Below are 20,714 nucleotides of genomic sequence, written 5' to 3'. Positions count from 1 at the left end.
TGAGCAACAAAGAGACATTCGGGAGGAGGCTCTTAGGCACAGTTACAGGGAAGCCTAGCCTCTCCTTTGTAGCAACAGTCTTCCCAAGGGTAAATCCTGTGGTAGAGGGCTCAACCCATCAAACCTCCAGTCCCCTATGTCTGTGGTCATGTTAGCAACCATCGAGCTGGGGTAGGCCAATACCCCTGCATGCTCCACAGGCTCCTGAAGGGGACTCCACATATTTTTTTCCTTTTTTTTTTTTTATCTTTTTTTTTTTTAAATCAACTGCATGAAAAATAAAAAAATTAAAAACAAATAATTAAAAAAAACATACAATAAAAGAACATTTCAAAGAGACCATAACAAGGGAGTAAGAAAAAGACAACTAACCTAAGATAACTACTTTACTTCCAACATGTTCCTACTCTACCCCGAGAAAGTTACCTAAAATAGCAACATTGCTGTGAACTTCTTCCTACTATACCCATCAGAAATTAACAGACCATAGTCATTCCTGGGCATCAACAGAACGTTAAATTTACCCATGATAGCTTATCTGTTCTTCTTGGATTATTGTTCCCCCTTCCTTAATTGCTCTCTACTGCTAGTTCCCCTACATTCTACATTATAAACCATTTGTTTTACATTTTTCAAAGTTCACATTAGTAGTAGCATATAATATTTCTCTTTTTGTTCCTGGCTTATTTCGCTCAGCATTATGTCTTCAAGGTTTATCCATGTTGTCATATGTTTCACAACATTGTCCCTTCTTACTGCCATGTAGTATTCCATCATGTGTATACACCACATTTTATTTATCCACTCATCTGTTGAAGGACATTTGGGTTGTTTCCATCTCTTGGCAATTGTGAATAATGCTGCTATGAACACTGGTGTGCAGATATCTGTTCGTGTCACTGCTTTCCGATCTTCCGGGTATATACTGAGAAGGGCAATCGCTGGATCGAACGATAACTCTATATCCACTTTTCTAAGGAACTGCCAGACTGATCTCCAGAGTGGCTGAACCATTATACAGTCCCACCAACAATGAATAAGAGTTCCAATTTCTCCACATCCCCTCCAGCATTTGTAGTTTCCTGTTTGTTTAATGGCAGCCATTCTAATCGGTGTGAGATGGTATCTCATTGTGGTCTTAATTTGCATCTCTCTAATAGCTAGTGAAGCTGAACATTCTTTCATGTGTTTCTTGGCCATGTGTATTTCCTCTTCAGAGAACTGTCTTTCCATATCTTTTGCCCATTTTATAATAGGGCTGTCTGTACTATTGTCATTGAGTTGTAGGATTTCTTTATATATGCAAGATATCAGTCTTTAGTCAGATACATGGTTTCAAAAATGTTTTCCCATTGAGTTGGCTGCCTCTTTACCTTTTTGAGAAATTCCTTTGAGGTGCAGAAACTTCTATGCTTGAGGAGTTCCTGTTTATCTATTTTCTGTTTTGCTGCTTGTGCTTTGGGTGTAAAGTCTAGGAAGTGTCCGCCTCATACAAGGTCTTGAAGATGCTTTCCTACATTATCTTCTAGGAGTTTTATGGTACTTTCTTTTATATTGAGATCTTTGGCCCATTTTGAGTTAATTTTTGTGTAGGGTGTGAGGTAGGGGTCCTCTTTCATTCTTTTGGATATGGATATCCAACTCTCCCAGACCCATTTGTTGAAGAGACCATTATGACCATTATGACTTTGGGGGCCTTATCAAAGATCAGTCAGCCATAGATCTGGGGGTCTATCTCCAAATTCTCAATTCGATTCCATTGATCTATATGTCTACCTTTGTGCCAGTACCATGCTGTTTTGACAACTGTGGCTTTATAATAAACTTCGAAGTCAGGGAGTGTAAGTCCTCCCACTTCGTTTTTCTTTTTTAGAGTGTCTTTAGCAATTCGAGGCATCTTCCCTTTCCAAATAAATTTGATAACTAGCTTTTCCAAGTCTGCAAAGCAGGTTGATGGAATTTTCATTGGGATCGCATTGAATCTGTACATGAGTTTGGGTAGAATTGACATCTTAATGACATTTAGCCTTCCTATCCATGAACATGGAATATTTTTCCATCTTTTAAGGTCCCCTTCTATTTCTTTTAATAGAGTTATGTAGTTTTCTTTGTATAGGTCTTTTACATCTTTGGTTAAGTTTATTCCTAGGTACTTGATTTTTTTAGTTGCTATTGAAAATGGTATCTTTTTCTTGAGTGTCTCTTCGTTTTGTTTATTTCTAGCATATAGAAACATTACTGACTACTGTGCATTAATCTTGTATCCCACTACTTTGCTAAATTTGTTTATTAGCTCTAGTAGCTGTATCGTCGATTTCTCAGGGTTTTCCAGATATAAGATCATATCACCTGCAAAGAATGACAGTTTTACTTCTTCTTTTCCAATTTGGATGCTTTTTATTTCTTTGTCTTGCCGGATTGCCCTGGTTAGCACTTCCAGCACAATGTTGAGTAACAGTGGTGATAGCGGGCATCCTTGTCTTGTTCCTGATCTTAGAGGGAAGGCTTTCAGTCTCTCACCATTGAGTACTATGCTGGCTGTGGGTTTTTAATATATGCTCTTTATCATACTGATGAAGTTTCCTTCAATTCCTACCTTTTGAAGTGTTTTTATCAAAAAGGGATGCTGGATTTTGTCAAATGCTTTTTCAGCATCTATTGAGATAATCATTTGATTTTTCCCTTTCAAATTGTTAATGTGTTGTAATACACTGATCGATTTTCTTATGTTGAACCATCCTTGCATGCCTGGAATGAACCCACTTCATCATGGTGTATGATTTTTTTAATATGTCTTTGGATTCGATTTGCAAGTATTTTGTTGAGGATTTTTGCATCTATATTCATTAGGGAGATTGGCCCGTAGTTTTCTTTTTTTGTAGCATCTTTGCCTGGTTTTGGTATTAGATTGATGTTAGCTTCATAAAATGAGTTAGGTAGTGTTCCATTTTCTTCAATTTTTTGAAAGAGTTTGAGTAAGATTGGCATCAGTTCTTTCTGGAAAGTTTGGAAGAATTCCCCTGTGAAGCCATCTGGCCCTGGGCATTTATTTGTGGGAAGATTTTTGATGACTGATTGGATCTCTTTGCTTGTGATGGGGTGGCTGAGGTCTTCTGTTTCTTCGCTGGTCAGTCTAGGTTGTTCATATGTTTCCAGGAAATTGTCCATTTCCTCTCCATTATCCAGTTTGTTGGCATACAGTTGTTCATAGTATCCTCTTATAATTTTTTTAATTTCTTCAGGATCTGCAGTTATGTCACCTTTTTCATTCATTATTTTGTTTATATCGGTCTTCTCTCTTTTTGATTTTGTCAGTCTAGCTAAGGGCTTCTCAATCTTGTTAATCTTCTGAAAGAACGAACTTTTGGTGATATTTATCCTATTGTTTTTTTGTTCTCTATGTCATTTATTTCTGCTTTAATCCTTGTTATTTCTTTTCTTCTACTTGGTTTAGAATTGGTTTGCTGTTCATTTTCTAGCTTCTTCAGTTGCTCCATTAGTTCTTTGATTTTGGCTCTTTCTTCCTTTTTCATTTATGCGTTTAGGGCTATAAATTTCCACCTCAGTACTGCTTTTGCTGCATCCTATAGGTTTTGGTATCTTGTGTTCTCATTTTCATTTGTCTCTATATATTTAGAAATTTCTCTTGCTATTTCTTCTTTAACCCACTGATTGTTTAGGAGTGTGTTGTTTTACCTCCAGGTATTTCTGAATTTTCTAAGTCTCTGATGGTTATTGACTTCTAATTGTATTCCATTGTGGTCAGAGAATGTGCTTTGAATCATTTCTATCTTTTTTAAATTTATTGAGCCTTGTTTTATGTGCCAGCATATGATCTATTCTGGAGAAAGTTCCATGAGCACTAGAGAAGTATGTGTATCCTGGTGATTTGGGATGTAATGTTCTATATATGTCTGTTAAATCTAATTCATTTATCAGACTGTTTAGGTTTTCAATTTCCTTATTGGTCTTCTGTCTGGTTGATCTATCTATAGGAGAGAGTGATGTGTTGAAGTCTCCCACAATTATTGTGGAAACATCAATTGCTTCCTTTAGTTTTGCTAGTGTTTCTCTCAAGTATTTTGTGGCACCTTGATTGGGTGCATAAACATTTATGATTGTTATTTCTTCTTGTTGAATTGCCCCTTTTATTAGTATGTAGTGGCCTTCTTTGTCTCTCAAAACTTCCCTGCATTTAAAGTCAATTTTATCTGAGACTAATATTGCTACACCTGCTTTCTTTTGGCTGTAGGTTGCATGAAATATTTTTTTCCATCCTTTCACTTTCAATTTCTTTGTGTCCCTGTGTCTAAGATGAGTCTCTTGTATGCAACATATTGATGGTTCATTTTTTTAAATCCATTCTGTGAATCTATATCTTTTAATTGGGGAGTTTAATCCATTTACATTCAACGTTATAACCGTAAAGGCATTTCTTGAATCAGCCATCCTATCCTTTGGTTTATGTTTGTCAGATATATTTTTCCCCTCTCTCGATTAATATCCTTTAATTCACCCATACCGAATCTCTTTAGTACTGAACCTTTCTCCAAGTCTCTCTCTCCTTTCTTTGTTTCTCTGTCTGTAGGGCTCCCTTTAGTATCTCCAGTAAGGCAGGTCTCTTGTTAGCAAATTCTCTCAGCATTTGTTTGTCTGTGAAAAATTTAAGCTCTCCCTCAAATTTGAAGGAGAGCTTTGCTGGATAAAGTATTCTTTGTTGGAAATTTTTCTCACTCAGAATTTTAAATATATCGTGCCACTGCTTTCTCGCCTCCATGGTGGCTGTTGAGTAGTCACTACTTAGTCTTATGCTGTTTCCTTTGTATGTGGTGAATTGCTTTTCTCTTGCTGCTTTCAGAACTTGCTCCTTCTCTTCTGTGTTTGACAGTGTCTTCAGGTGGTTTATTTGGATTTATTCTATTTGGAGTTCACTGGGCATTTATGATTTGTGTATTTATAGTGTTTACAAGATTTGGGAAGTTTTCCGCAACAATTTCTTTGAATGCTCTTCCTAGATCTTTATCCTTTTCTTCCCCTTCTGGAACACCAATGAGTCTTATATTAGGACATTTTATATTATCTATCATATCCCTGAGGTCCATTTCGATTTTTTTTATTTTTTCCCCCATTCTTTCTTCTGTTCTTTCATTTTCCATTCTGTCATCTTCCAGGTCACTGATTCATTGTTCAACTTCCTCTAGTCTTGTACTATGAGTATCCAGAATCTTTTTAATTTGGTCAACAGTTTCTTTAATTTCCATAAGGTCATCTATTTTTTTTATTTAGTCTTGCAATGTCTTCTTTATGCTCTTCTAGGGTCTTCTTGATATCCTTTGTATCCCATGCTATGGTGTCATTGTTCATCTTTAGTTCTTTGATTAGTTGCTCTAGGGACTGTGTCTCTTCTGATCTTTTGATTTGGGTGCTTGGGCTTGGGTTATCCATATCGTCTGTTTTTTTCATATGCTTTATAATCTTCTGTTGTTTTTGGCCTCTTGGCATTTGCTTAGCTTGATAGGGTTCTTTTAGGATTTGTAGAGCAATTGAAGTCCTTTTCTCTAATTTATCAGATCTACAGCTTCGTGGAGTACACTTTCTCTAACTAACCAGCAGGTGGCGTCCACGAGCCACCTGTTCTCCACAAGCCAGTTCTCCCCTGCTTTGCCTTTGTGGTGAGTGGGGGAGGGAGTCTTGTTCGGTCCAATTGGTGTACCAAGCTTGTGTGTGTAGTTGGTGTTGCCCGCCCTATATATGGGGCATGTATCTGGGCAGTCAGGGAGAGGGGGTGGCTCTAACAATCAAATCTCCCTGGTGTTCCTGGAGTTTTAAAGCTGCTGCAATAGTCTAATCCTTCAGTTCAGTCCTGCCACAGTTTGTCTCTGCCACTGACCCACAAGTCCTTGGTGTTGGCATATGGCTCCTGAGACTTGCGAGTGGGTCCCTGTTCCAGGCCGTGCACCCCTTGGTCCTCTGTTGAGGGATGACCATGCTATGTCACAGGTAAGTGCCATCCCCCCAGGGCAGTTCTGGGTTGCTGGGCTGTGTAGGGAGGCTCCCAGTCTGCTGAAATGATGGCTGAATGGGGTTTTATTAATTCACACTGCTCCACCTTCCCAACTCTGGGACTACCAGCTGAGGGTGCAGGGAAGGCTAATGTCCACGCCCAGTTTTGTGGTGTGTGCGTGTTATTTGAAGCACTTCCGTCACACTGGGTTGTCTGGGGCCGCTCTGGGCTATGGGGCTGGTGACGGGCAGGAGTGTTTCCTGTCCACCAGGATGATGGTTGTGAATGGACACCACCCTTTACTTGGGAAGTTGTGGTGTTTAGTGAATTTTCTCAGCCACTGGATTATTGCCTTTTGTCTCAGAGCTCTCTTAGCTCTGCTCTTGTCTTGACCTGCCCAAACTGGAAGTCTTTGAGGCTTTCTGTATTGGGCTTCTTAGAGTAATTGTTTTAGAAAAAGAAAAAAAAAAAAAAAAAAAGCCCTCCTCGCAGATCTACTGGGTTATTGAAATGCTAAGAGACAAAGCAATTAGGGCCATTAAGGAAAGATCCAGGGGGCAGAGAGATCAGTTTTTCTTTGGGATTTGCATATGAGCCTCGGGGCCTGAGCTCTGCCTTTCCCCTTTCTATGTTCACCAGAACTCCAAAAATCCTCTGCTTTTATTTTGGAGTTTTTCTTGCTGTTTTTTGCTACGCCTGTCTCCTCTCTGCTGGGCTGGCTGCTCTCAGATTCTCTCGTGTCTAGTCTCAGTCTATCTATGGTTGGTGTTTGGATTAGTAGAATGAGTTTCCAATAAGAGCTGCCACTGCAGTTCTCCCTTGTCCTTCCCAGTGCTGACGGCCCCTCCTCTCATGGGACTGAGCCTGGCAGGGAGGGGCGTGGGTCCCCTGGCCGCAAAAACTTACAGATTTCGCTGATCTCAGCAGTTCAACATGTTCATGAGTGTTGTATGAAGTATGCCCAAAGTCAAATTGCTCTGTGGTGTCCAGTCCACGCAGTTCCTGGCTTTCTACCTACTTTCCTGGAGGAGTAACTAAAACATACAGCTCACCAATCCGCCATCTTGCCCCGCCTCTCAACGATTTGTTTTGTATGACTGCGTGGTATGTGAATATATCTCAATAAAATCAATATTTAAAAAAAAGAAGGAGGAAAAAAAAAGTTAACACCTTTCTGTATATGTGTTATATTTTACAATAATGGAAATAACTGAAGTTGTGGAACTGACCCATGACATTCTTTGAAATTTGCTAACTACTTGTTAAATCATACTTCAAAAGTTACCACTATGTTAAAGTTCAGAATAAAAAATGCATAAAAAAAAAAATCCAACACCCATTCTTGATAAAAATTCCCAGCAAGTAGTATTAGAGGCGAACTTCCTCATCCTTGATAAAGAACATCTACAAAAAAACTTACAGCTAAAATCATACTTGATGAGAAATTGGATGTTTTTTCCCCAAGATGAGGAACAAGACAGGATATCCACTGCTGTTAAACACCACACTGGAAGTCCTAGCTAATGCAAAAAGACGAAAAATGCAGGATTAAAGGTTAATACACAAAAGTCAATCCTATACCACCAATGAAAAACTGCAATTTGAAATTAAAAATATAATACCATTTACATTAGCACAAAAAACATGAAATACTTAAATATAAACATAACAAAATATGTACAACATCTATATGAGGAAACCCCAAAATTCTGATGAAAGAAATGAAACATCTAAATAAATGGACAGAGACTCCATGTTCACAGATAGGAAGACTTAATATTATTACAATGTCAATTCTTTCTAATTTGATTTATAGGTTCAATAAAATCCCAATCAAGAGCCCAGCAAGTTATTTAACTGACAGAGACAAAGTGATTTTAAAGTTTATATGGAGAGGCAAGCCAAGACAATATTGAAGAAGAATAAAGTCAGAGGACTGACGCTACCTGACCTCAAGACTTACTATAAAACTGTAGTGATCAAGACAGTATGGTACTGGCAAAAGAATAAATGAATAGATCAATAAAACAGAACATAGAGCCCATAAATAGGCCCACAGAAACATCAGTCAACTGTTTTTTGACAAAGGAGCAAAAACTATTCTATGGCAAATGGATAGTGTTCTCAATAAATGGTGCTGAAACAACTAGACATCCATGCAAAAAATGAATCTAGACACAGATAGACCTTACACCTTTCACAAAAAATACTTTAAAATGGAATACAAACCTAAAAGTAAAATGTAAAACTATAAAACTTCTAGAACTTAACACTGGAGAAAATATAGGTGACCCTGAGTTTAGTGATGGCTTTTAAAATACAACACTCAAAGCAAAATCCACCAAAGAAAATACTGGTAAGTTGGACATCATTAAAATTAAAATTTTCTGCTCTGCAAAAGATACTGTTCAGAAAACGAAAGGAAGAGCCACAGATTAGAAGATATTCACAAAATATCTGATGTTGGTATCAGATATTTGATAGTGATATAGAACCTGTATCAAAAATATTCAAAGAAATCTCAAAACTCAACAATAAGAAAACAAACAACCCAATTACAAAATGGGGAAAATATCTGAACAGACAACTCACTAAAGAAGATATACAAATGACAAATAAGCATATGAAAAGATGCTCAACATCCTATGTCATTAGGGAATTGCACATTAAAACAATAATGAGATACCACTACACACTGATGAAAATGGTTAAAATCCAAAACACTGGCAACCCCAAATGCTGGTCAGGATTTGGACCAACAAGAACCCCCATTCATTGCTGATGGAGATGCAAAATGTACAGCCATTCTGGAAGACTGTATGGAAGTTTCCTACAAAACTAAACATAGGTTTAACATATTATCCAGGAATCACACTTCTATGTATTTACACAAATGAGTTGGGTAAATACACAAAACCTGCCCATGAATGTTTACAGAGCCAAAGTTGGAAGCAGCAATATGTCCTTCAACAGGTGAATGGCTAAACTGTAATGGCATATTATTCAGTGATAAAAAGGAACAAGCTCTCAAATTGTGAAAAGGAGGAAACTTAAATGCTTAAGTAAAAGAAGCAAGTCTTGCAAAACTACATACTTCATGATTCCAATGATATGACCTTCTAAAAAAGACAAAACACAGAGGCAGAGGCTCAGAGGGAGGGGAGAAGGATGAATGGGTGGGACACAGGGCAGTTTGGGGGCAGTGAAACTACTCTGTATCATGCTGTAAATGTGTAATTATAAATGCATATTATGAATTTGTCAAAACCCACAGACTGTATAACACAAAGAGTGAATCCTACTATAAACTATGGACTTTAGTTAATAATAATGTATCAATAGAGGGTCATCAATTGTAATAAATGCACCACATTAATGCAAGGTGTGAATAACAAACTGGGGGTGGGGGAACATAGGAACTCTATGTACTTTCTGCCCACTTTCTCTGTAAACCTAAAACTGCAATGAAAACTAAAGTCTGCTAAACAAAACAAAACAAACATCAATGGATGTGCTCAAAAGCAGAATGGAGAAGACAGAGTAAAGAATTAGTGAACTTGAAGACAGAACAATAGAATGCACCCAGTCTGAATAACTGAGACAAAAAAGACGGGGAGAAAAGAGAACAGAGCCTCAGGGACACATGGAACTGAAAGAAAAGACTGAACATTCACGTCATCAGAGTCCCAGAGGAGAGAAGAAAGAGTGGACCTGAAAAATTATTTGTAGAAATTGGCAAAAGACATATAAACCTATAGTTCCAATAATCTGAGTAAATCACAAAAAGAGTAAATCCAAAGAAATCTACACCCAAGCCCATCACATCCAAACTTCTGAAAACTAAAAATGAAGAAAAAATCTTGAAAGTAGTGAGAAACAACACCTTACCACAGGGAAAAACAATTAGAATGACAGCAGACTTTCATTCTGAAACCTTGGAGGCTGGAAGGAAGTGGCACAATAAAATTTTTCAAGTCCTGTAAGAAAAGAACTGTCAACCCAGAATTCCACCTCCAACAAAAATGTCCTTCAGGAATGAAGGGAAATCAAGACATTATCAGAGGAAGGAAAAACAAGGGAATTTGTCATTAGCAGACTCACCTTTAAAGAATGGGTACTGGAAGTTCTCTCAACAGATAGGAAATGATAAAAGAAGAAATCTTAGAACATCAGGAAAGAATGAAGAACAATGGAAAGAGTAAAAATATGAGTAAATACAGCAGACTTTCCTTCTGCTCTTGAATTTTCTAAATTATGTTTGATGGTTGAAGCAAAATTATAACAGTCTTATGTGTTTCTCAGTTCAACAATGTTCTGAAGGTTCTAGCCAGTGCAAAAAGGCAAGAAAAAGAAAATACAGACATCCAGATAGGATAGGAAAAAGTAAAACTGCCTTTGTTTGCAGATGATATCCTTTTGTAGATGATCCCCTACAAAATCTACCAAACCTCTGGAATAAGCAAACCTAGCAAGGTGACAGAATGTAAAAAAAAAAAAAAAAAAAAAAAAAAATCAATTGTATTTCCACATACTAGGTAAAAGACAATCTGAAAATGAAATTAAGAAAACAATACCATTCACTACAGATCACAAAATATAACATACTAAGGAATAGTTTTAACAGAAGAAGTCTAAGTTTGTACACTGAAACCTACAAAACATTGCTGAGAAAATGGAGGGGCATAAGTCTATATTCATGGATTGAAAGACTCAATTTTGTCAAGATGGCAAATATCCCCAAATTGATCTATAAAATCAAAGCAATTTCTATCAAAATCCCAGTGGGATTGCTTTTTTTTGGTAGGAATTGACAAACTGACCTTAAAATATATATGGAAATACAAAGAATAGTGAATAGCAAAAAAGAAGAAAAAAACTGGAGAACTTACACTACCCAATTTCGAAATTTACTACAAAGGCACAGTAATCATGACTAGTATTGGTTCAAGGATAGGCATTTACATCAACGAAACAGAATTGAAAGTTCAGAAATACACCCTTACATTTGTGATCAATTGACTTGTGCCAAAGGTGCCAAGACAAATCATGAAGAAAGGACAATCTTTTCAACAGAGGATGCTGGGACAAGTGGAGATCCACATGCATACCATACAAGAACATTAAACTCAAAATGGATCACAGATTTGAATGTAGGAGCTAAAGTTTAAAACTTCTAGAAAATATTTGTGAACTCGGGTTAGGCAAAGAGTTCTTAGATACCAGGCCAAAAGCATGATCCATCAAAGGAAAAAACAATTTTAAGCTAGATTTGATCACAATTAAAAACTTCTGCACCTCAAAAGGCACCATTAAGAAAAGGAAAAGACATGCCACAGACTGAGAAAAAATGTATATCATGTATCTGATAAAGGACTTATATCCAAAATACACAAAGAACTCTCATGACAAAATAAGAAGACAACTCAATTTTAAAATGGGCAAAAGATATGAATAGAAATTTCACCAAAAAGAAAGGTATATCAGTGGCTAATAAGCACATGAAAAGATGCTCAACATCATTCATTAGGGAAATGCAAATTTAAACCACAATGAGATACCACTTCATACCCATTAGAATGGTTATAATACAAAAGACAGACAATATCAAGTGTTGACAAGGATGTGGAAAAATTGGGGAACGTGGAAAAACTGGAACCCTCATACACTGTTAGTATGAAAGGGTATAGTCACTTTGGAAAACAGGCAGTTTCCTAAAAAGTTAAACTTACCATACAACCTAATAATTTTACTCCTAGGAATCTACCCAAAAGAAATGAAAAAACATCCACATGAAGACATGTATGTGAATGTTCACACAGCATTATTTATAATAACCCCAAACTGAAAACAATCCAAATGTCTATCAACTGTTAATGGATAAACACAAAATGCAGTACATCCATACAACTGAAGAGTATTCAGCAGTCAAAACCAATGGACTACTGATACACGCTACAACCTCAAAAACATTATGCTAAGTAGAAAAATCCAGGTGCAAAAAAACTACGTATTGTATGATTTCATTTAACTGAGATGTGTAGAAAAGATAAATTTATAGTGACAGAAAGATCAGTGGGTTCCTAGCTAGGGCTGGGTTGGAAGCACCAATAAACTATAAACTGGCATTGGGGAAATTTGGAGGGTGACAGAAATGTTCTACAAGTGATGACTGCACACTGTAAATACTTACTAAAACTCACTGAATTGTACACCTAAAATGGGCGAACTTTATGGACTAATGTAATCACTTCCTGACTTCCCTTCTTCCACTCTCATTGCCTAGAGTCACACTGGAAGCAGAGCGATTATTTAAAAATATAAATAAAACTGTAATTTTCTCCTGCTTTAATTCTTCCAGTGTACTGAAAATGAAATTCAAACCACAACTTAGAAGGTCCCGGGTGCCTACTCTCTAACCACATCTCATAATATGCTCTCCTGTCATCTTTCCCACAAAAAAACATTAATCTAGTCCAAATCGTCAGTAGTGTCGCCGCTCAGAAACCCTGGTTTAAATCAACCTTCTCTTGGAGCCTTCCCTCCTTATTCCCTGTACCTATGGTCTACATATTTCTTGTATGGTCTACAAGAAAGTTTAAAACAAGGGTATGCATTTCCTGAGTTCTTCTCTAGCAAGTTATTTTGCATCCCTTAACAAGACTGTAAGATGCTCTGTAGGCAGCGCCAATTATTAGCTAATGCAAACATAAAAATACATCTCTATTGTTGCCTCCCCTCATCTTTCCGTACAACCCAGTGCTAGGCACAGAATAAACACTTCATAGACATTCTGCTGACCACCTCTAAATCCACGGGAGCCTTGTACAACTTCGGTTAAAGATGTACATCCTTTATCAAGATGCAAGGATACATCCTTCTCTTCTCATACAAAGCAACCGCTTGTTGCCTCCCTTAAGCTACCACTATTGCTATCACACACTCTTCTCTTATAAAACTTATCACAACTATCTGCCACTTCTTCGTCCTGGGAACTCCTTACACTAGAACCCTAACACATTCTATAGCTCCTCACGCAAAATAGGCGATCAATAAATATAACAACGGCAACAACAACTACCATCACCATTTCTTGGTCACTTAACAGTATGTCATAAACTGTTACCGAGAACGTCACTCTCATTATCACTAATAACAATTTACATAAAAGAAAAGGACCCTGAGGCCCATAGACTTTATTTATTTAAAACGATTTGCCCAAGGCCCTGCTTTCAAAAACAGTTCAAACCAAATTTATTTTGAATCAAAGGTTCACGATCTTTGTCCATACACGTAGGGCTGAAGGATGGAGAGACAGCTTTTCAGACAGAAATGTATACTGCCCCAGCCTGACCGCTGTGACATGAAAAGAGCCAGAACCACAATCCCGGTCGCCAGACCCCCAGGTCGAAGCACTCGCCCAAGAGAAGGCAACAACTCTCGCCACCCTCTCCATCACAATCCGCCGCCGCTTCCGCCTTACCTGACTGCCAGATCTATCTCTGTCTGGAGGCACCCTAACTTCCCACACCAGGACCTCAATGCCTTCTTAACTCCCTTCTACCGTCGCTGAAACGGCGAGCGCGGGTCCTCACATCATCAACCGTCGCCGGCGAGGGATCACATGACGCCCCGCCCTGGTCTCCGCCCCTTTGGTCATGTGACGGCGAGAAGCGCCAGGCGCGGAAGCCCGGGTGCGGCCGGCTCACGATCTGGGTTGGGGATTGAAGGCGTCCCCTGCGGAAGGGGACGGGTGGGACGGGGTGCCGGCTCCGCGTGCGACCGCTGGCCCTGCGCGTGCGCCACTGGCGCGGCCTCGGTGACAGGTGAGTCGGGTCGGGGTGCTCGCGCCTCCTCTCTTCACTTTTCCCCTTTCTTTCCCTCTGCCCCCGGGATGGGCCTCGCTGGCCGAGGGGAGACGTGCGGCGCTGGGTGGGGTCTGGAGGGACAGCCCTGGGTCCTAGGATTTAGCGGCTTCCTGGAGTTGGGTAGTCCAGGCTCTACTTCTTCACTTAGATGGAAATAATTTTGCACACCCCTTTGGCGATTTAGGAAGCGATGTTTATTTGCTTGGCCCGCATCTGATCCTTCCTACTTTCTGGAAGCAATGCTGTACGCATCGTTATTCCTGCATTCACTGTCGAGAAACTGAATGGTTGGGGAAGGCTTTTGCAGTGTGACGGATCGGGGTTTGAATTCTAGTTCTGCCGTGGGCTGTGAGTTTGCGCAAGTCATTGCTCCACTCTGCACCTTAATTTCGTCCCCTGAGACATGGTGGTGCAAAGCCCTTTTGCATTTGGGGAAAAAAATTCGGGGAGCCTGACTTGTTTGTGGAGAACAGTAAAAATAAGAAGTGACAGACCCAGTAACGGAAACGGGTCTCCTAATTCCAAGCACGTTGTGCTCTCTCCAACATAGGTGAGGGGGAAGTGGGAAGGGGGAAGAAGTTTTACTGCCTCTGGTCACAGAGACATCTTCCCCAGTTTTCCTTCACCTGTCTCCCAAGATTCGTACATTGGACTAGAGTGATAGGCTTATTTCAAAAGTTTTCTAGAAGAGATGTTGGTCACTTTTATCTGGGCAACAGACATTTCATTTTTTCCTGATAATGGATCTGTGCTTCCTCCTTTATGGAACTGAGGTTTTGTGAAACGATAAAAATAGACTTGTTTTCCTTTGTCCTCTGAATAGGTTAAATAGTGGTTTTTCCCAGAGCAACTTAATTTCTTTAAGAATTTTGGCTTTGTACTCATTGGATAATAGATGTGATGACGACAAACGTCATTTTTGAAAGCATGCTGTTTTTTTGTCTAGGATTCCTTCCCAAATTGAAAATCACAGTTGCATGCCCATTTCCTAAAAATAAAGTTACAACCCCTTTTTTGGGTGACTTGTAAAAGAAAAGTGAGTATTGAAAAAACTGGTCTGTGAATTTCTTTATCCCTAACACCAAGAGAACCTCCAAAAGTACAGTTCAGTATAGCTTTTTCTACAACGTGTATTTTGCACCTCATCTAGAGTGATTTATTTTTAAAGGTTAGCTAAGTTTTAACACCTTCTGTAAAGCCTCCTACCTCTGAAATCACTGCAAAGTGATAGGCAACTTTAATGATGGTTCTTAGATTTTGTTCTTCAGGACCATTTTTCAGCCATAATGGGGCTATTTACCAAATATTCTAGCCAAATAATATTCTGCAAGTTGTGGAAATTCCATTTGTTAACATGGAAAATATAACCAATCCAGGTTAGGAGGTTTAATACATAATAAAGTAACTAATTATAATAATGTAACTAAGGAATTTCATTCTTTTAGTTAATCTAGCTTTAACTCATTAAATTCTCAAAAATTTAGCAAGTGAGGAAGAAATAGAAAGAAAACACAAGTGCTCTTCATGGGTTGAAATGGATTGCTGCAATGAGTTCATTTCATTAAAAGGGCATGAAATATAAGCCATATCTTGCTAAGCCATATCTTGCTTTTTCATTAAACTCAACATAAACATTTTTATAGAATGTTAGAGAAGGCAAATATCCTAGGTATTTAAGATCCATAACATTTCATTATTGCCTAACATGTTTAATTACTTTCCTTTCCTATTTCTAATGTCCTTTTAGAAGTTCTCTATAGTATAATTTTTGGGTAAGGGCATAAGTAAGAGATTAACACACAAAAGTCTGACTTATGTCATTATCCCAGGCCTAAGCTTTCCTGAACTTGTACATGCAGATGTCTAGTGTGTTTGTCTGTTTGTTGGGAAGGAGTAGGAAAGAGGGCAGGTAATGTTGCTTTGCTTTAAGCGGTTTCCTCCAGGGCCCCGTTGTATTCAGAATCTGTATCCAGATATCCAGATATAGTATCCAGAATCTGGTGCAGTTAGACCTGTTAACCATGGCTTGCCCCCTTCTGGAATATCGAGTTTCATCCTGTTGAGACTGTCTGGGTTAGTTTGCTGGTCTTCAGAGGACCCTCAGTTTATAACTGTTTTGCTCGTTGTCCTTTATTTCTTCCCCTTTTCCTCTCTCATTTCCCAAGCCAGACCATATCAGTGCAGAAAATCAAGTGTTCCCTTTCAAAGTGATCTGAAATTCAACCTGTTAGGAATCAATGTAGTTTAACAAGCAAGCATCACAGAGAAAACTAAAAGGTTTTGTTAATAATTTACATCTTAATGGGTATTAGAGGATGCCCTCAGAAGAGAAAGTTCTAGACAGCTGTAATGGCTCCTCCTCTTTCCATGCACTCATCCCTAACTCATTCACCTCCCCTAATCTCTGATTCTATCCCTTGCTCACTCTGCTCCAGCCACATGAGCCACCTTTCAGTTCCTTATACAGGTTTAGCACATTCCTGTCCCAGGGGCCTTTGGACTTACTTGTAAACTCTATTGCTGTATTATAAACTACCCCAAAAGGTAGTGGTTTATGATGATAAACATGTATGGTCTCTCAGTTTCTGTGGTCAGGAATCTGGGATTTGGCTTAGCTGGGTGCCTCTGGCTCAGGGGCTCTCCTGAGGTTGCTGTCAGTCTGTGAGTAGGGGCTCAACTAGGGTTAGGGGGATCTACTTCCAAGCTCTCTCACTCTTGGTTGTTGGCAGGCTCAACCCCTAGTCACCTGGACCTCCCCGCAGAGGTCTCTTACAACATGACAATCTGCTTCCCCCAGGGCGAGCAAGCTGGAAAGAGTGCCCAAGTCAGAAGTCATAGTCTTTTGGTAATCTAATTTCAGAAGTGATACCTATCACTTCTCCCATATTCTGTTCTCACTCTAGCCAACAGTGTCTATCAGGTTCAATCCTTGTTTTTCTGGTCATTCCTCCTAATTGTTACTCTCTGAGCATTGGAATGGCAGTCAGGCTCTCCACAAACTTTGGGGCACAGGCCCCACCATCTTGAAGCCTTGGGGTGGCAGCACTCTCCCTGTACAATGGAGCTCAAGGTCTGCCCTCTCCAAGAATGGGGACAGATGGTATGCCCCCTCCAAAGGTGAGGGTGGAGCCACTCTTTCCACTTGTAAGAGCGTGGGCCTGCTCTCTTGTCCCAAGGAGATCTTTTTGGTCCAGACATTTGCTTCCATGGTTTAATCCTTAAAGTCATTGTTCCTTCAATTTGTGCCTTCTCTGTCCCTTTCAGTCCAGGCTGGCAGTGGATCTGCTCATACAAATTTTGCAAAAACCTTGTTGGCTATACTTGCAGTTACAGGGTTCAAACCATCAGACAATAGAACTTTCCACAGATCCTCCCTGAATAACTGCATTTCCAATCTTGACTTCCATTGAAATGGCTGACTGGATCTGTGTTTAGCCACATTTTCATTAGCAAAGGGTTGTTCTGTTAAACCCTCACATGGGCACTTTCATCTGGAGCCTCACTTTCTGGTAGCTTAGGGGTGTCCCTGATAGAGCTTATTACTGGCCTTTGTCTAGAACACACTATCTGGAAAGCTTCAGAATTTCCCAAACAATCAGTTTTCTTGTTTTTTTGTGCTTAAGAGTTCAGTTCTCAGCTTATCCCTTTCCTCTCACATTTTGTTGTAAACTGCAAGAAGAACCTAAGCTGTAGCTTCCACACTTAGCTTGGAAATTTCCTCAGCTAAATATTCATGTTCCTCATTTACAAGTTTTACTTTCAGTCTGACATAATGTGTGCTGATGTCACAGCACAGGTTCTCTGCCACTTTATAACCAGGATCACCTCTCTTCCAATGTCCAATAACACATGCATCATTTCCTTCTAAGTCCTCTACAGAAGTACCTTTAGCATCCACATTTCTACCAACATTCTGTTCCTGACGAATATGTATTCTCTAAAACAATACAAACTTTCCCTAGCCTCTACCCATTACCCAATTCCAAAAACATTTCTACATTTTTAGGTATTTGTAATAGCAGCACTCCACTTTATGATACCAAAAACTGTTTTAGTTTCCCAGCTACTGAAACAAACAGCATTCAATGGATTGGCTCATGGTTTCAGAGGCTAGAAGGCTTGTTTCCTCCCAGAGTCTGTATCTGCTAGTTAGCTGGCAATCTTTGGGGTTCCTTGGCTCTTCTGTCATATGGCAGTGCACGTGACATCAGATTCCGTTGACATCCAGCTTCTGGCTGCTCCCCATTGCTTCTCTTTCTGATAACGTCATTAGCCATATTGGATTAAGGCCCACCCTCATTCAGTTTGGGCTCACCTTAACTAATAACATCTTCCAAGGTCCTATTTACAAATGGGTTCACACCCACAGGACCAGGGATTGGGACCTGAACGTACCTTTTGTGGGGGACATGATTTAATCCTTAATACCCTACAATGCAATTTCTAGGAAATAATTGGACAAGGATACATCTCCCAGCTCTCTTTATAGTGTTTGCGATTATTTGCAAATATATCAAACAGTAGGGGATAGCTTGTACAGTTTAGGGAATGTTAGACTCACACATGCTCAAAGATTTCTTCTCCTAAGCTCAGAGACCAGCTGTATCAGGTCTTTTCTCATGAGGGAAGTGAGTACAGGGTAGAGAAAGGGGCCAACAGTGTTAATCTAGCAAAGTCCATCCACATGGAAATCATGAAGGCTGGGGAGTAAATGCCCTCTGCACCCCCCCCCCCCATAGCAGAACTTATAATTAGTTAAAAAAATTTTTTTGAGTTTTGGAGAAATATATTGCATGTGTGTTTCATATGTATATATATATACTGCCATGAAAAATATGATTTTTATACCTTTTCTTTTCTTTTCTTTTCTTTGGATACAGGTTTTTTAATGGGGCAGCCAATCTATCAGCAGGCCTGGTTTCCCCTAATGATCTACAGGCCTCAGCTCTGAAGGTGTCGAAACATTCCCACTGGCCAGGCGCAGAGTAGTTCTTTCTCACTATGTTGGATTTTCTAGCTGAGAACAACCTGTGTGGCCAAGCAATCCTGAGGATCGTTTCTTGTGGCAATGCCATCATTGCTGAACTTCTGCGGCTCTCCGAGTTTATTCCTGCTGTGTTTAGGTTAAAAGACCGAGCTGATCAACAGAAATATGGAGATATTATATTTGATTTCAGCTATTTTAAGGTAGTCTTCCTCTACAGCAGTTTTTACTACCACCTTTCCTACTAAAGCATGCTTTCTTTAGGAACCATAAGACTCTGAAAGGGTTAAGTAATTATGGAGAAAGAGTTGAAGAAAGCTTTTGAATGAAATTTAATATCGGCTACTAATTTGAAAATAAGATACAGGTGTTGTGTGGAACCCCTAACACAATATAATCAAATAAAAAGAGGTAACTGGTATAATGTGTTTCCCATTGAAGTATCCCACACTTGAATGCATGTTAATCTTGGTTGCAATTCAAATCCATTTCTTTCAAAAGGATTTTATATCTATGCTTCTGTTATCTTCGTTACTTTCTGTTGTTCTGCTTTAAATTTTCGCTACCCCTTTTAAGGCCTAAGAACAAATTTTAAAACAACTGTTGAGAAATTGTTGCCAACAAGTATTCTTTTTTTCATGTTTCATATAAATGTGTTTTTCTTCTTAGGGTCCAGAGTTATGGGAAAGCAAACTGGAAGCTAAGCCGGAGCTACAGGATTTAGATGAAGAATTTCGTGAAAACAACATAGAAATTGTGACCAGATTTTATTTAGCGTTTCAAAGTGTGCATAAATATATCGTAGACTTAAACAGGTATTGATTAATTTAGTAATAGCTTATTCTGATAGTAAATAATGGAAAAGGAGAAGAGAAAAACTTGAACATGTATATCTTTCCAAGTTACTGTAAAATTTTCTAGCTTATCTCATACATAATTGTCTTTTCCTTCCTTTGGCACAAGTCATCATAAGTTTTTTAGAATTTTATTATAATTTTCTCCTCTTCTGAGGTATCATCATAATCTTGGTTTATAGCAAACCATATGGCTTTCAGTCCCATTGTTGATAATCATATTCTAGTTTATGATGTATGGGAAATGAAAAAAAAAATGGAACTTACTTTTGCAGTTAACTTTCTGAATTCGTTATGCAGTAACCTTTAAACTAGCTGTTCCAAGTAATTATGCCATTACTTTTAAGATATTTGTAATTCATAAATCAGGTCTAGAGAATATTCCTTTTACTTGAAGTAGCCATAAATACCGACCCTGAATCACTATGAATTCTAGCCCGTAAGATCCTGTTCTTTCTTAAATGCGTGAAGGCCAGGATACCTGGTATCCTGCATTATTTTTAAACAATCTTGACTCTCCTTCTTCAAAGATTTTTAAGTTTCCATTGTCAATAAATAACTTGCTCTGGGTTTTCATTTCTAGATATCTAGATGAACTCAATGAAGGTATTTATATTCAGCAAACCTTAGAAACTGTGCTTCTCAATGAAGATGGAAAACAACTTCTAGTAAGTAAGAGTGACCTTTTAAAATAGAAATTCAAGAATACCAACCTTGGCACCACTTTCCTTCCTTTAAGTCACAGATACATACAGAGTACCATTCTTCAAAGAGAAGCAAAATAAGTTGCTAATTATCTTCTAACTGGCAGGTCCACTTCTGAGTTTAGAATGTAGTAGACTTTAAACAAAATTACTAGTGAATAAAAGATTATATAGAGATCATGAGCATCCTCAGTGTAAAAACCCTATCTTCTTTCTCTTTTGCATCCCTGGCATTTAGCCTGGTACCTAATACATAGTGACCTACGTAAAGAATGTTTATTAAATAAATGAATGACTTCATGA

At 38.7% G+C, this 20,714-nt stretch overlaps 2 protein-coding genes across 3 annotated transcripts in view; one reads left to right on the top strand and one right to left on the bottom strand.

Moving 5' to 3' along the window:
* Nucleotides 1-13,610, bottom strand: part of NSMCE2 (NSE2 (MMS21) homolog, SMC5-SMC6 complex SUMO ligase) — a 279,573-nt gene extending 265,963 nt beyond the window's left edge. Inside the window, exon 1 of the mRNA XM_037802327.1 lies at nucleotides 13,485-13,610. The gene's annotated coding sequence lies outside the window, so the exon portion shown is untranslated. The remainder of the gene's footprint in view (nucleotides 1-13,484) is intronic.
* A 90-nt stretch (nucleotides 13,611-13,700) lies between these two features.
* Nucleotides 13,701-20,714, top strand: part of WASHC5 (WASH complex subunit 5) — a 62,934-nt gene continuing 55,920 nt past the window's right edge. For both annotated transcript variants that reach the window (XM_037802441.1, XM_037802440.1), the window contains exons 1-4: nucleotides 13,701-13,827; nucleotides 18,750-19,056; nucleotides 19,523-19,668; nucleotides 20,291-20,375. In XM_037802441.1, the coding sequence (XP_037658369.1) occupies nucleotides 18,871-19,056; nucleotides 19,523-19,668; nucleotides 20,291-20,375 (417 nt within the window). In that variant the 5' untranslated portion in view covers nucleotides 13,701-13,827; nucleotides 18,750-18,870. The remainder of the gene's footprint in view (nucleotides 13,828-18,749; nucleotides 19,057-19,522; nucleotides 19,669-20,290; nucleotides 20,376-20,714) is intronic.

The sequence above is a fragment of the Choloepus didactylus genome, chromosome 14 (genome assembly GCF_015220235.1).
Source record: "Choloepus didactylus isolate mChoDid1 chromosome 14, mChoDid1.pri, whole genome shotgun sequence".
Classification (NCBI taxonomy): Eukaryota; Metazoa; Chordata; class Mammalia; order Pilosa; family Megalonychidae; genus Choloepus; species Choloepus didactylus.
The sequence above is the reverse complement of the archived record's forward strand: the minus strand, read 5'-3'. Positions and strand labels throughout refer to the sequence as shown.